Consider the following 16,607-nt stretch of genomic DNA (forward strand, 5'->3'; position numbering starts at 1 on the left):
TTCAGCACCCAGAGGAGGGCAGTGACCTGCTCCAGTCCCAGACTGGAGTCCATCGCTGCAAAGAAGTGGCAGAATACTTCCAAAGGTGCCATGTCATGAGCAGAGTACATTGCCTTTCCTCCTGCTTAGATGGCGTCCAGTCTCACTATCAGGTGTAGTGGACTTGCAGATAAAATTCAGAAAATCTTCCCTAAAAGATCACAGAAAGAAGAGTAGAAACCACAAAAGATCAGAACTACCAAGTGGTTTGTGGTGCCTGAGGCAGGAAACTAATCCATTGTAAATCTGAACTGGTAACAGGATTTCTGTATGAATACCAAGAACAAAGGTAGATAGATGGCTGGGAAGAAAATGTAGCTCTAGGGTATACTGACTTTTTGGGATTTAGATATTCCCAAGAATTGTCCTACGCCTTACCACTGCACTGAGGGATTTAATACTCTGCACTGCTTACAGTTAAAGCAGTAACATCAAGTCAAACAAATTTTCTTGCAACTATGTGTTTCCCAGGAATTGATTCCCTTTCTGCATGGAGTAAGTAACAAAACTTGACACCAAAGTTAAACTGTTATTTGCAATGCTAAGTAGGAACAATGCAAATTACAGACCACGCTGACTGAGGCAGGCAGTCTCTGGATACTTTTCTTTGCCATGTATTTTTCAGCCATGTGATGACAAGTTCTTTGTCTTAGTTTTCTGACCTAGCAACTTGAAAATATATTCCTAGTCAACGGGAACATTATGACCCAATGCAAAGCGAGGTGAAAGTGACCTTGCCTGTACTCTGTCCACATAGAATATTTTCTGTGTTCGTTTTCAATGTTTAGCCTTCCTCCATGGCTCACCCTCTGGTGATGTGTAATAAAATGAACGACACAAAAGACTTTCTAGTTCTTCCAACACGTGAACATTTCAGTGGTTCTGTGCTGTAGTTTGGTCAATGCTCCAGTATCTCTTGATAGAACAGAGCAGGCAGAGCACAGTAAGTTGAGGTGTGATGTGTCTGGGACTGTGGTGATTGCGGCTCACGTGCAGGCAGGCTGGCACTGCGGGTAGGAGCAGCAAGGTCAGTGTGGTTTTATGGTAGCCCAGCTCTAACCTCAGAAATCTCAGCTGATAGATAAAACTGGTATTGGAGGTATAACAAGACTCATCAGGTCCATCACTTAGAGCTCTTGATCATATTTAGAAATGGAATCTGAAATCCACTGTTATTGATTTAAGGCACACCTGACCCTTTTGGTATTTGCTGTAATGATTCAGCTCCACTACTGCGTGGCAGAGGGGTGGGGAGCTCATTCACCTTCCAGCCCACCCCAGAAGGGAGCATGTTATCTGGCAGTGCTCAATGGTCTGCTGCACTCTTGCTAGGCAGGCTTTGGAGAAGCCTTGTAGTGTGTTTCTGCAGGGAGAGCTGCTTCCCAGTGTGCTTTGTAATGGTGCCTGGAGCACCCCTCACTGCGCTGCCCTTCTCTCCATCCACACCCCCTCACCGCGCTGCCCTTCTCTCCATCCATGCCCTTCTCTCCATCCATGCCCTTCTCTCCATCCATGCCCTTCTCTCCATCCACGCCCCCTCACTGTGCTGCCCTTCTCTCCATCCACGCCCCCTCACTGCGCTGCCCTTCTCTCCATCCACGCCCTTCTCTCCATCCATGCCCTTCTCTCCATCCACGCCCCCTCACTGTGCTGCCCTTCTCTCCATCCACGCCCCCTCACTGCGCTGCCCTTCTCTCCATCCATGCCCTTCTCTCCAAACATGCCCTTCTCTCCATCCACATCCCCCTCACTGCACTGCCCTTCTCTCCATCCACGGCAGGGGCAGTCACTAACCTAGGGAAAGGCCACGCTGCGTTTCCAGCACCAACTCAGCTTTGCTTTAAGTGCGTCACGTAAGTGATCCTGTGATTAATTTTGTTATTATATAATCCATGTCTTTCTGTGTAGACAAATGTCTTGCCTTTTTAACGGTTATTTGAACGCTGTACATAATTCTTTGTCAGAGGAGCAGTTGAACCTGGCCAAGTTCAAATTGAAACTTCCCAGAGGAATAATCCAAATCTGTATTTCCATATATATTAATAAACTGTGTAATACTTGCAGCAACTCACATAATGCAGTTTTGAAATGAGATAGAACTCATTATCAGTACAATGAGCAGCACAGGCTCTTCCCTGTCAGAAATAATGGAGTGAGATCATCTACACAATTATTTTTCCCTCGCTGACTCTGTAGTCCTTTATGCAGCAAGGTGTGTATAAATCTTTCTTGGCCTGTTGTGCTGTGCTGGGACATACACTGGCCTCAGCCAGCTCCCATGGTTGCAAGGAGGGGGGAGTATATGAATAAATCCCTTAATGCTGTGTGGCTTCCCGATGTGCCCTCGGCAGCACTGTGCATTGCAGAGCTCTGTTGCACGTGTCCGGCTGGAGCTCCAGCATGCTCCTGCCTCTGAGGCTGTAGGGGATGCCATGTTGGAAATCTGCCATCCTGCTTTTCTTCTTGTGCTCTGGGCGCAAGTCTGGAGGGATTTCTTTCCCTTTGCGCTGTGGTTTTACTGAGATGTGAACTTGGACCTTCACCCAGTGTTACGCTTGGGCTCATTAATCAAGCCATGCATGGAGACACCCACTGCCCGACACCTGGGAAGCACTACCCAAGTAGTAAGAGAGAAACCTAAAACTTTTCTGGTCCTGGTTGATGGCCAAAACCAAGAATTAGAGGTTTGTTGGTTTCAGCTTGCAGTTTACAGTACCTGCTCATCAGCTGCAGGCTGGCTCTTGTGCTTAAAGAGAAATGGACTCTCTTTTGAATGTGGCTAAAAAGAGGATGGATAGTGTCCTGCTGGTTTTGTCTAGTAGCCAAGTAGAGGATGTAGAAAAGCGAGAGTGGATCTACTTCAACCTTCAGGCAAAACAGCAAAGCCTGTTCCCAGCTGTACCTGCCATCTCTGAGCTGGCTGTCAGCTGTTTATTCTGGAGTAAGTGTAGGAAGCAGGTGAGGCAGGTTTTCATTTATGATATTGAAAGGAATTCAGTTCAGAATGAAAAGTTATAGGAAGAGAAGGAGAAAGAAAGAACATGATGTGAGATGGTGCATTTAGACACTGGACTTACATTTGGAGAAGTTCTATTTCTGGAGTAAGAGGTGCCATAGTCAGGCATAACCCCTGTTTTTCATAGAAACACAGTTCTGTGGTGGAATTTGGGCAGGTCCATCCAGAACAGCCTCTGCCCTATACTGTGTGGTTTAAACACCTCCAGGGAAATAAATGCACTAATTAAATAGTATAACCTGGTATGAATTTTAATATCAGAGATACAGTGAACTGAAATTTTGTTTGCTAAACGTGACATATCCAGTGGACTTAAGGAAGGAAGCTGGCTGTGTTCTTCAGCATGTTTGGATAGTAATCTTCTTTAAATAACATGACAGGCCTCTTTTGTAGTCCAGAGTCAGAGGATTATATTATTTTCAGACCAATTTATGAAAGATTAGTATAGGCGTAGTTAATCATTTAAATTAGCTACAGGTTTTTTATTAATCTTCAAATTAATGAGTTCTACCTTTTGATCTTTCTGGCTACAAATTCCTCTGGAATTGATGCCGATTAGGATTCAGTAATAACTTGTGTATGAACACAGACCAGTGTGTGCAAATACATGGCACAGCACACGTGTGTGCATATGTGTGTGTATGTGTGCAGGTAGGTGTCAGTGTTCAATTAGACCTGTTCAGTTGCTACCAGTTTGGAAAGTGGACCTCTCCACTAGTGCAAATTAAGTAAAAATACAAGGACAGTGGTAAGCAAACAGAAGTTCTGCTTTATCATGCATGAAGTTGTGTGTTGCATGGTTCTGATCTGATGCTTTTAGGGTAAATGGTTGCAGTTTGTGTATTTCCTACAATGAAGAAGAGGGCAGTATCATGGAATGAAGTGACCTTGCTCACTATTCACATGAACCCTTGAGAAATGTTCTTGTCTTTTACAAAAAGGAACTGTGCTCCAGCTCCAAATAAACTGTACTGGCCTAAGGCAACATGGAGCAGGAAACAGGGGAGCAGAGTGACCCTTAAAGCATCATTCTGTGTGAAGGGGAAAAAGGAGTTAATTAGGGTTTTCTGGGACTTCACAGTTCTCATACTGACGTTTCTACATGCCCACAGCAGGCACGTAGAAAGCACTGCAAATCTCCTTGCAAAGAGGTCTCCACCTTACCTGTGTGTGTTGCTCAGTTTCTTTGCATTGTCACTGACTTGCCTTAAATTGAAATGTGCTGTAGGTTTACAGTATAAGCAGCAGTAAGAGCTGTTTTCTGGAACTGGTAAGCATACGTGAGTATAGCAGAAATAATACCAGGTTTTCAGTCCTGCCATCCCTAGTACAATGTAGTACTTGATATGGCAGCACTTGTTTCAGCTGGGCTTTCCTCCTCCTATGTCTATGTTTTAGTGTGATTGCAGATTATTTTCTTCCTGGTGTCACGTTGCCTTTTCATCTCTTATACTTGTATATCAGTAGTCTGCTGCTGCTCATGTTGCAGCTTCATGTGTATTTGAAAAGATGTTCATACTCCATTTCCCATATCTAAGTAATTTTTAGCAAACCTTTTTCTCTCACCATTCTTGAGTTTGAAAGGAAATGATTGATTGGCCTCTAAGAGCCATGTTTCCCTAGGTACATGAGTGTCTGTAGTCACAGATGAGAGCAGGGGAGTACGGATCAATACACAATGTTGCATTTGTAAAGTGGTATTCCTTGCCTTACTGGCAATCTCTTGTCTTCCTGAAAGCTTGGTTCTGACTTCTGATGTTTGAAATTTGTCTGTAGACAATTTCTAGTCACAGTGCTGTGAAACCTGAACAAAAAGCTTTTCTCAATTCCTTGTAAAGTTTTGAGTGTCAGTCTGTGGCAGCGTATCTGCATTTCAGTTGTGGGCAACTTGTGTTGAAAAACAGACCAAACAATTCCACTAGTCATCTTGTTGTAAGAAAAGAACAGAACATTGCTTGTTTACAAAACCAAAAGTACAACCTGCTCATCACAGGCAGAACTGAGACCCTGGTTTAAGGTGGCAAAAGCAGATCGTTTACTTACATGTGTATTTTCTTTTACAGCATAGGTGGAGAAGTAGTGAGAGGAAATGAAGGAAGCTACGTGGGGAAACATTTCCGCATGGGATTTATGACAATGCCAGCTCCTCAGGACAGACTGCCACATCCTTGCTCCAGTGGCTTCACCGTGAGATCCCAGTCTCTTCATTCTGTTGGAGGAACTGATGATGAAAGTAGTAGCTCTCGTAAGCAGCCGCCTCCAAAACCGAAGCGAGACCCCAACACCAAACTGAGCACCTCGTCTGAAACAGTCAACACTGGAACAACAAGTAAAAGTGGGAAACTACCGGACAGGACTGAAGGTAAACGCTGTAATTCTTTAGAAAAAAAGCTTCCTGGTCACTTGCTGTTAAGATTATCCAGTTGATAAACTTGCATTCAAGCACTACCTGTGCATTTCCCCATCTCTGTACCAGTGCTGGCACAGATGTCCCCAATCACTCTTCTTGAAATGTTGGACCAGTGCATAGTTGCCAGGCTTTGACTCTCCTCACAGAACCACACTGCTTCTGTGGCCTGGCCTATACTGGGGGATGAGTTGAATTTATTCAAGATGAAAGGAAAAAGAGATTGCACACCAGTCAAGGACTGCTCACCACAGCTGTGCAAACCACAGCTTTGGAAAGGGTCCTCCTCAACAAAGTAATGAAGGACAGAAAATATTTAAAAGAATACTGCCTAGCCATGGAATCCTAGAGCAATGAAATTCCATCCAACCTTATAAGTCATAGCTGAGATCATACCATGCATGACCTAAGGCTTCTGTTTGCACATCAGCCTACATTTTCTTTTCCCATTCCTCCCACTTACATTTCAGCTGACATACAATTCAGAAGAAAATAAACAAATGTCTCGAATAAGGCTATCATTTCCTTACTCTGAACAACTAAAGATGAGCTAACACTATAGGGATCTTCTCCTTCCTTTCTTCCATGCTGGAAATACATTTTGTGCAGCAGTAGGACCAGCTGTACTCCCTGCTAGGAGACACCAGGATTGCTGTGCTTCACAGCGTGAACTGTTAGAAGGAACACTTAGGGACAGTGGTTTTGATCATTGCTGGTCTTTCCCACTGCTATGTTGCACATCAGTTTCGACATCTGCTCTTTGTGCGTATCCCTCTTGCTCCTTGAGGCCAGAAATACTCGTTAGTTACATTCATGCTACAAACCCTTCTAAGGAAATACAGTTTGTAAAAGTCATCAGTGATAACAAAGATGCAAAGGAGTGTGTAGTTCAACTGGTGGCATGTGTGCATGATTATGAGGTTGGACACAAATGTGTCCAACATGTGAACAAAACTGTGGATCTCTTTATTTTATTTTGCATAGGATGCTCACCGTTACTTTCATAGCTTGTCCAAGTGACAAAGCACTAAGGAGCTGCCATTAATAAGAGCAGTTTACCACAGTTGTACTGGATAGAAACCATTCATATTTGTGCCACAGACATTTAAAATCTCATATAAGAAAGTCTTTCAAGTAACACAGAAAGAGAATGCATAGCATAAACTTCTTGGCCTGATAGAAGTTTTCTGAGGTGAGAGGCAGAAGGTCTTAACTTACTCAAAAGTTCTTTAAAAATATTCTATTTTCACATATTTTTATAGTTCTTTAACACATATTAGCACTCTTTCTTCTTGAGTCTGCACAAGCAGACTTATCAAGGCTAAATGAAGTGTGGTTTGTACATAGGGCAGTAAGAAAGGCTTCTAGTATTTTCTAACTTGTTTCATGAATATTCCTGCAAGTGAGCATGGAGTCATGTAGTGTGTTGTGCTCTTTGATATAGCTGACCTTGACATTATCTCTGTTTTCCATCCATCCCCTAGCCCTTTTCCTCATTTATGGATAAGCAAGAGACTTTGACAGCCTTAAAGTAGCTATAATAATAATGATAGAGATAACTGAAATACATCCAAGTATTTTACCAGTCTCACAGATGTTATGGTAGACTCCTTAAGCAGTCTGTGTCTTCATGAAACTGGATCTTCTTCAGCATTATTATTATGGAAGGGTCTGAAAATTTTGCTTCCTTTCCTTCATCTCCCCCTGCCATCATGATGTTTGAAACAGAGGACGTAATATGCAACCATGTCCCTTCTGACAGACTGCAAAGTGTGAAATGTATTGGCATTTTGTTTTCCAAGGCCAAGTGCTAATTTGCTTTCTCCCACTCTGTGCAGGTTGAGCTCGAACTGTCCCATCATATGATGGTTGCAAGTGGTACACGTGGTACTGTAGCAGTGGTTGCTTTGGATAGTCCCTATGACAATGGTACTACTACACCACAGTGCTAAGTACTGCAGAGCACAGCAGGTTCCTTGTTATAATCACGAGCTGAATATTCATAGCAAGATCCCTGGAAAGAACTGGTGAACAAGCAGTACTCCCTCACTAGCTCAAAAGATAATCCCTAAATGTTACCTTTTAGCACGACTAAGTGCCTTCATGGAGTATTGAGAATCTCTATGATATTAATATACCACCTGTGTTGTATTCATTCTGCTGGTTTGTATGTAGTGCAGCAGTGGGTGTTTTTAGTCTGTCGGGAAGAGGTTCCTGGAGATTTTCAGGTAGGAGAACCCTTTAACCACACCGCTGTTCTCCTGTGTTCAGAGTATCTGCCCTGCTTTTCTGTGTCTGCTTTTGTTTGTGCCAGATTATAGGGATTTGACTAGAGAGTTTGATGCATAGAAAGTCAGATCAGATTGGTAGGAGGTTTTTTTGAGGTAAGCAGTTAAATTGTAACGTCTGAGAGATGCTCAAGGATGGTACAATATGGTGTTTGGATGAACAGGCTGGATTTCAAAAATGCTTTGCTGTCACCAGGAGAGACTTTGTTATCACCTGTGCACTCCAAGGTAGCCTGCTCATTTTGATAACAGAATTTCCACAGCCATCACCTGGCTAGCACAGGAATGTTTACATAACAACTGTAGCCACCCACTGATGAGCACGTCTAAAGACGGGCAGGACCAGATGAAAGGAGAAATTAATTATCTGCAGAATGAATTTCATAAAAATATTAAACCAGCTTTGTCCCAGAGTGAGAAATTATTACTGTTGCTCTAAAATTAATTCCCAGCAAATTCACTATCTGAAATTGTGCCTAGCTCATAGAAACCTGCGGAGCTCTGGCTCTGGCAGTGGTTTGGGGTTTTTTCTGTGCTTCCCTATCTAGTAGTTCTCATTCTTGTCACAGTCTTTGACTTCAAGGGATTGTAAATCTGTATCCTTCCAATTTCAGGTGAGGTAGCCCATAGAGTGGGATGTTCATGGTCTCATAGGGATGTTTCTGGAAGCTCAAGTCCAACAGGTTTAACTTGCAGTCACTGCTATGACCAAAATACCAGTCACGCTGTACCCAAATATCTGGATGTGCGTGTGTCTCTCATTTGTGTCCTCATGGTGTCTGCAGGCTTGAACGGCTGCAGCTTTTTCCAGCAACTGTGGAAAACAATGATGAAAAACCCTATTGTTTCTCCATCAAGTGTTGTGGAATCTCTACAAAGCAGTTGTCACAAAATTGTTCGGCTCTTTGGTTTTTTTATGGCAATGCAGAATAATTCAGACTATAATGTCTATTGTCTGCCCCTGTGGCTACTTTGAAAAGGAATTTGCTACATTTCCTGGGCAACCAGGGGCAGCCTCACCACTCATTTTTGTTGAACATGTTTACTTTTTGCTTTTTGGTTATGAGCCACTTCATACAAACAGAAGGAGACAGTGATGGTAACTGGTATTATTTTTCTCATTGTGGTAAAGTTGAAATGTTGACTCCACTCCACTGTAGTAACGACTGTAACATTAGATCATGTTTTGAATGAGTCTGACTACTGCAGAAGTAACAGAAGAAATTTGGTCATGAATTTGAAAGACCTTTTCCTTCTGAAGCACAAGTAGCATCAGTAACAGCCACATTGGCTCTGTACACTTTTCCTGTAAGTGCTCTTGCTTCCAAATTTGTGTGAGTATGAGAACCTTCTTATAAGTTGTGATGCCATGTATTAACCCCATCTCCTTGTGCAGCCGTGCAGTGACACTTTGGTTTGCGTGCTTCATCCCAGTCTAACTTGGCTCTACCTGAAAGAGCACTCTCTAGCCTGAAGGCCACCTCCTTCTTAACTTGACTTTCATTTTCTTGCCATGTTTCCACGCTTCTGTGCCCCTTCTTATGCTTCAGTATTCCAGTTTCACTCTTCCAGCTAAGTCTCACCCACTGAACCCCTTCCACCCAGAGCGTTTCTCCTCCGCGACCAATTTCTAGAAAGTTGGTTTTTTAAAACGTGGGTTGTCTTCTGCAGAGTTTTCAAACTCTGGTAGGAACAGCAGACAAAGCTGTACCCCATACATCACACATTGGAAGTGAGAAGTGAACTGAAAAGGGTAATTTAAAATAACATTTCAGCACGGAAGGCATATCTAATCTTGATCCTGAAAGGCTCTTTATTGGGAAAATGCAGGAGTTTAATGAATTGATGTGCTTTCAGTGCCCAATCTTACAGAAAAAGGAATTAATAAAGCAGTGTAATTGGTGAATATAGCCAGCCTCAAGCAGTGTGTTTTGATATGATCACTGCGTGTCCACAGGAAAGGTTCACAGATCTGCCAACATAAATGCAGAGGTATAAGTGAACTGTGTTTTGGAAGTTAACTTTCTGTTAAAGTTCTGCTTATTAACATGGATGATGACTACTTTTTATAAATATATGCACGTAGAATATGCATATAAAATTATATATATACATAATATACATGTGTATAACGAACATACAAATCGTATGTGCTTGCATGTACACAGAAACATGTGCATGCAAATGCAAATTCAAGCTCAGAGCAGCATTTTCAAAGTGCTGTTCATGGGTGTAGTTCTGTTCCTGCCAGAGCCCATGGGAAACTGAGCTCTGACAAGTGAAAATGCTCACAGGGTTCCCCACCTCTCAAACCCATTCAGTTTTAGTGTTTTCCTTCTGAGTGCCACGTGGGAAAGAAGCAACCCTTCTTGCCGCTTTCTAAGCCCCTGCAGTCCAAGCCTCTCCCTGTCTCGGCAATCTCTAAAGGTGGGCAACTTGTAAGGAAAATTTTCCTCTGGAGAAAAGCAATTGCAGTGCTGTAACTGGGGCAGCAGTCCATCTGGTGTCTCTGATCAATCTAGATTCCTGTCAGCTGGACTGGTGACTCTGCATTAAGTAAACTTGAACTTTTGCTACTTTCATGAAGCAGGACTCAGATTAAAGGCATTTAGCACCTTTGCAGGTTTTGCATGGCACTGCTTTCCTTTTATTGCCCACCTTAATGAATAACACTTTACCTGAACTTTGAAATGGTGTCCTCTGCAGTAACCATGTCATGTCCTTGCTCATAGACAGATCTTATTCCTGCATCTTTTCTTCCATGCTTACTAAAGGAAGGAGATATCACTAATGAGCCCTATTCAGACCTAATGAGTCTAAAGGGACTGACAGAATAGTTCTGGTGGGTATAACTGTGTGTGGTTTAAGATGATGCTGCTTCTGGGCTATCTGCTTGGCCTTCTGCCAGATGTGACAACCCTGTGCTGACACAGCAGAATGTGATATTTTAGGGATGTGTCTTTGAGACACGGGCACTGCTGCACCACCCTGCTGCTGGGCAGGAGCTGTGGCAGGCAGATCTGGTGAGAACTCAGAGCAGAAGACTCGTGCAGATGGCTCTTGCAACATGCTCCTTCTCAGCAAGGGCCGGTCGTCATCATGGCTTGTGATGCCACTGTGATGTGAGGCATGGGGTTGAGAACAGGGGAAGGGCAGGCTCTGTGGCTGTGGCAGGATGGGATGTGCTGCCTCTTCAGATCCGGCCTCTGGTGCATCCTCCCAGGGCCCAGGCTCCTCAGCCGGGTGCTCAGCTGGAGCCCCTGTGTGTCATTGTGCCTGAAAAAATAAATGTGTGGGTTTTAGCTAATTTTCCTCATTCCTGCAGCCTGCTCTGTATTTTAAGCACAGCATTTTGACCCATGAAAAGCTGCAGCTAGTGTTAACATTAGCTGTAGAGGTATAATGCTAGCCAGCATTCAGCCAAGTACAAAGCAGCATCTGTTTTCCTTCACACACCTTAATCTGATTCTTGATCTCAGTGCTGCATTACCCATTGCTTTTCATACACTGTAATGTATCTCCTGCAGACTGTGAGGTTTGAGAGGGCTTAACCTGAGTCTGTGCACACTGGGAGCAGGCAGCTGGCAGTGATGGAGGGAAGCATCAGAGCCAGCATCAGGAAACACGTCTGCAGTCGGGTGGAGTCGGCTCTTAACATTCATGTTTCCAAAGAATTGCCCTGCATGTCCCGGTGCCACAGGGATGGATGTGGTGCCTTCAGCAGCACAGGAGCAATGCAGCCTCTACTAGAAACCCAGCCATTTGTTCTCTCTGTTCAGCCCTGTGTCCCAGCAGCCTCCTTGCTGCTGCAGTGGTTCACAGGCTGGAGGGGCAGCACTGGCCTGAGTTCGCTGTGGGACCCTGCCTGGCAGTGCCTCTGCTCTTTCTTTGGCCCCTCTGCTGAAGCAGTTTGTTTCTACTGACCTGCACTCTAGTAGGAAGGATACAGCAAAGAATTTGATGTGTTCTCTAGCATTTAATAGCTTAAAGCTTTTCAAAGGCTTTGGGGCCAGGGAGGGAAGGCAGCAGTGGTAGCTTTTCAGTGTTTTACATTTTGGTTTGCTTTGCTTTGCACAGATTTCAGTTTGTCCCTCCCTGCAGTGACTCTGTTTTTCAGACTGCAGCTCCCAGAGCTGGGTCACTTTCTTGTGCCTACCACCTCCTGCAGCCCCTCATCTTTTCAGGTCTGTTTTCTGGTCCCTCAGATAAGGGAGGGCAAGGGGGAAGGAAGGAACGCAAGCAGCAGTTCTATAGCTGCTGTAATAGCTTTCTGTGCAGAGCAATGAACACAATGTGATTTTTGGAGGGATTTATAAACAAGTTTGGAAGCCACAGAGGGAGTATGTTCTTACCCTCAAGGCACATATGCATACTCATTAACGTTAATGGAAGCTGCAAGCACTGAACAGAAAATAGACCGTGCGGTGGTGGAAGACGTGAAGATCTAGTTACCCACTTGGGAGCTGTGTTGCGCCCAAGACTTGGCAGTTGGTACTTTAGCCATGTTGTGCTACTCCATCCTGTGTATTTATTGACTTTTTTTTTTAATTTAACAAAGATGCTTTATAGATTCCTCATCCCTCCCACATTTGGAAGTTGCTCATTTGCTGAGATACTGCACCTGTGTACAAAGGCACAAAATTAAATGTGGGGCCCCCCTGCAGTAGGGACATCTATCTGCTCTCAAGGGTAATGGAAGCTGTGATGTTCTTGATAATGGAAAAGCCTTAATAATGTGAGTTCAGGGATTGTTGTGCTGATTGACCAGATTGACTGCAATTGCAGTCCAGGAGGAGGCTGCCAGCCTTAAAGCTGAGCCTAGTAAGCCTAGGTACATGCTTGTTATTCCTGCTGAGTATGTGGGCTTCTCTGCACTGTGTACCCCAGTGCTCCAGGGATTAGGGAGAGTTTATAAGCCTGGTTGCCACCCCAGGCCCAAACTGCACTTGTGAATCTACACCATTCTCCCCAGATTTGGAAAACCTCAGAGCTCAAAGCAGAGTTGGGTATAATGCAGAAATGATGAGTAGGAGACGTTCTCCAGGCTGCTGCCACCCTGAAGTCTCCTGACTGAATCAGGGTCATGTGGAAATGTGAGCTGCTTGTTCATGCAGTCAGCTGGGATCTAGGAGAGAGTATTAACACAGGTTTCACATCATATAAGAGTTGTTAGGCTGCTTTTAGAGCCAACCTAGCCCTGGAAGTACTTCAGCTGGGCTCTTGAGGTGTCTGAATCAATAATCTTTATAGAAAGTCCACAATGAAGAGAGTCTCTGAAGAAAACTATCATGTTGCTGCCCTTGTCCAGCACATGGTTAATCTGCAACCTCGACAGACCATCCCTATGTAACTGGAAGGTTATAGCGTCAATAAATCCATTCATTATTGTCAGGTCACTGTATGTCAAGCCTAGAATACTGCTAGAAAAAACTGTAAGCCATTGTATTTGTGACAGTATTTCATCTTTTTATTTTGTTTATACCTCAGGGTACCATAATACTGGGCCTTCTCAGCATTTCCACCTGTAAAATACTATGAAATGCCAGATTCTGGCATTATTTTGCACCACTGAATGGCTCTGAAATCAGGGCCAGGAGAGGAGGGGAGGAGAAATCCAGGTAATTCTCTTGCCTCATTTTGACAGCCCTTCAGAATTCGTTAAGGGAGACGAAATGCCCATGAAACTACAAAAATAAGAGTTTGGAGCACTCGTACTACCTTTCTGCTTTCCATACTGACTTTGGCATCGTCTATTAAAGACATTACAGGCAAGCGAGTGAGGGCTTGAGGGATCAGATTGAAATCCTAAGGTGCCCGTTTACTCTGAGAGCTGGTCTGTGATAATAAAGATGTCTGGCAAAACTCACTTGGAATTAAAGGAAAAAAGACAAAAGAGCTGCACTTTTTATCCTGTAGCAAATAGGTGGGATTGCTCTTTGTCTTGCCTTATTTTTAAATGGTGCCCTAATTCTGGTCTCACTTTAATGACCAAGTGAGATAAATCCTTATGAGGTGAAGCATGACTGAGGTATTAGAGCATTTCCTGCCACGAGGTTGGCACTGGAGGTGGGCAAGCACCCTACACTCACGTCAGCTTTTCCGGGAACACACAGAATCACGTCCCAGGAGATTTAAGTCTGGCTTCAGGTGAGAGCCTCTCATGATGATCCTCTGGTTGGTTGGTAATTTCTTTCTAATGACTGTTCAAATACAGTAGGCTTGTTCGGTGCACTGGTTTGCTGCTTGCTTCTCTTCCACTTGACTTAATGCTGGGTGGCATCGAGTAACATATGCCTGACACGCTACGACTGTGTGTGGCACTTCATGCTCTTCAGTTCGTACAAGAGTAAACAGGGCTTTGTTGGGATAACGTGCACAGCAGTGACAGTTCAACAGAGCACAGCTTTCTTTCTGCAGTACCATCAACTTGCCTGGAGGTCACAGTGTACCAGCCTGGGATTTTTGTTGATGCACAAGGGGGAAAACAAACGAGCACACACAAATTTTTGTGCTAATTTTAGTGGCCATAACTTTGAACTGCTGGCACATCAAATCAGAAGCACATCCCCCAAAGTCCACTGGGATTTTCAGCTGGTTGCTGGTTCAGCAATGGGGGGAGGCTTAGATGTGGGAGGTAACAAGCTGGAACATATTTGAGATCATCAAGAGGCATAGATAAATGTGCATCTCCAGCAGTATAATATTTGTTATGGCTTCCATCATTTCTGTGTGATAATCATGAATAATACCCTGCCTTCACAGCCAGTTTGCATGCAAGAGTTGAGTAATTCTAGCCTCTCTTATGCTTAGTGGTAAAACAAAACCAGTACTGCAAATACAAGTCTCTGAGCATGAACATGCCTGGAAGAACTCAACTCTGTGCTAGGAGCAGTAAACCTTTGGGTTGTTGGCCCAATAGTGCTTTGTGAGATGAAGAAGATTCCTGGCATTTCCCTCCTCCACTTGTGACTGCAGAGGGAGCCAGAGTCTCCCCTGTCGTCTTGGTGGAACACTTGGCTATAAAATCTTGCCTTAGGATCAGTGCGATGATGCCACAAGTCTTAATTGGGCAATTCTTCATGGCATTGGGGTTTTGCTTATGACAATAGAAGTTTCTAAACACATGGATTTTGATGAATAAAATGGTTAAGTAGCCTTTCATTTAAAGATTTTAATTTGTGCACCTAGCACAAACTTGAAGCTGTAACACTGGTGTTGATTCAAAAGCTTGATAATATATCTGCCTTCTTTATTTTCTTAAGTATGGGGTTTTGCAAACAAAAGTGTGAAAGCTCAGGGTTCTGAATGTCTTGGTATTTTCTGTTATGAGGAGATTTTTATTTATTTTATTTTTTTTACAGCTGTTGTGGGTTAAGTATAAGATCCTAGTCCTGTAAATGAATACTTGGTGTAAGTCTTATGCCAAATGGAGACCTCTGTAAATAACACTAATCATCTGGTGGTGTAAGTGGAGGAACAGGGCTCTCCACAGCTCTGCCGCTGTCTCAGATGACCTTGAGTGACTTTGTGTCTCGGATCACAGCTTTCTAGAGACAATGATGAGGGCTTTTTTTTGTAAGGTGGTTTGCAATCAACTTATGATCCAGAGTTCTTCTGCTCACAGTCAAAACTTGAGCTAATGGGGCATGTGTGAGTGCTTTTGTGAATAGCAAAGTAGAAAAAGGCTTTTGACCAGAGAAGGGAGTAGGTGATAAAGACTGTCCCACACCTCTGACAGGGTTTCATTTGTGGACTAAGGGCAATCAAGACAAGAACTTCCAGCAGCTTATCAGCATAAGAGCTGCTCCAAGTTCCCTTTCCCAACATCCTGTTGTTATCATGCACTGATACTGCAGTGTGTGAATAAGGATGGCAAAACCAGGCTGTGAATGTGGGCCAGCTCTGTGAAATGCTGAATCCATCCCTTTGCAGCACAAGATGGTAGGTAGCAATCCCCCTCAGAGCTTGGGTTGTGTTGTGCTGGGCCTCAGTGCTATGTCCTGCAAACAGCTTTGCTCCTGAGCAACAGCAAAGCAAAGCAGGCTACTTATAGCAGTAGCTTCTGGTTTCCTGTGGTGATGCGACTGCTCAAAGCGTGGGTGCATCCCTGTGTCCCAGCGACAGTGAGAGTAGATGTTCAGCCCTCAATGGCAACTTCAACAGCTGCAAGATGGGATAAAAAGGAACATTTCTTGCAACAAAAAGTTGCTTGGCAAAGGAAAGGATAAGATATGGTTTCTGAGAAAGCTGACTGGGATAACAGTTTCAGCAGTCACTGTCTTTTCTGTGGCTAAACCAGCCACAGTTTGTCCCTGCTCTCATGCCATTGTGTTCTGCACTTAGTTGGTCCTCTAGGATCCAGTCCTGCTTTGCTGGCTAATGCATGTTGCTTCCCTTAGACACTGGGTAAGCCTAGGATGCTGCTCCTGCTTTAATTGCCTTTACCTCAGCTTCTCAAACATTCTTTTTCTAGAGAGCTCCACTTTTCCTCATTGCTCTATCTTCTGTCTTCTGTGTTTTAGTGTTTTTTTTTCCCATTTTTGCAGGGTGCTAGTTCTTAAGTCGCTTGCCTGTTCCCTCTAGTTCTGCCTGTGAGTTGAATTGAACAGGTTCTGCAGTCATGGGTGAGGTAGAAACAGCTTCTGGCAGCAACTCTGCTCCTTTTTGTGCTCAATCTTTGTCTTTTCATCCTCCATCTCACTTCTCAGGTGGCACAGTGAGGCTGAGCCTGGCATTTGAAAGGGAAGTGGGCTCTCACGAAGCTTGTCTGGAACTGCATACAACGCTGCCAGACCATACTGTACGCTGCAGCCAGACCAGGTGGATTTATGGTGATTAGGCCTGGCTGCATGATCCT

General features: G+C 44.0%; 1 protein-coding gene across 1 annotated transcript in view; it reads left to right on the forward strand.

Moving 5' to 3' along the window:
- The window catches only part of NYAP2 (neuronal tyrosine-phosphorylated phosphoinositide-3-kinase adaptor 2), a gene marked incomplete at its 3' end in the record, with an annotated part of 127,971 nt that overhangs the window by 51,005 nt on the left and 60,359 nt on the right, over nt 1-16,607 (forward strand). The window contains exon 2 of the mRNA XM_084267522.1: nt 5,119-5,417. Within this exon, the coding sequence (XP_084123648.1) occupies nt 5,119-5,417 (299 nt within the window). The remainder of the gene's footprint in view (nt 1-5,118; nt 5,418-16,607) is intronic.

Source organism: Gallinula chloropus (assembly GCF_964237585.1).
Source record: "Gallinula chloropus genome assembly, chromosome: 8".
Lineage (NCBI taxonomy): Eukaryota > Metazoa > Chordata > Aves > Gruiformes > Rallidae > Gallinula > Gallinula chloropus.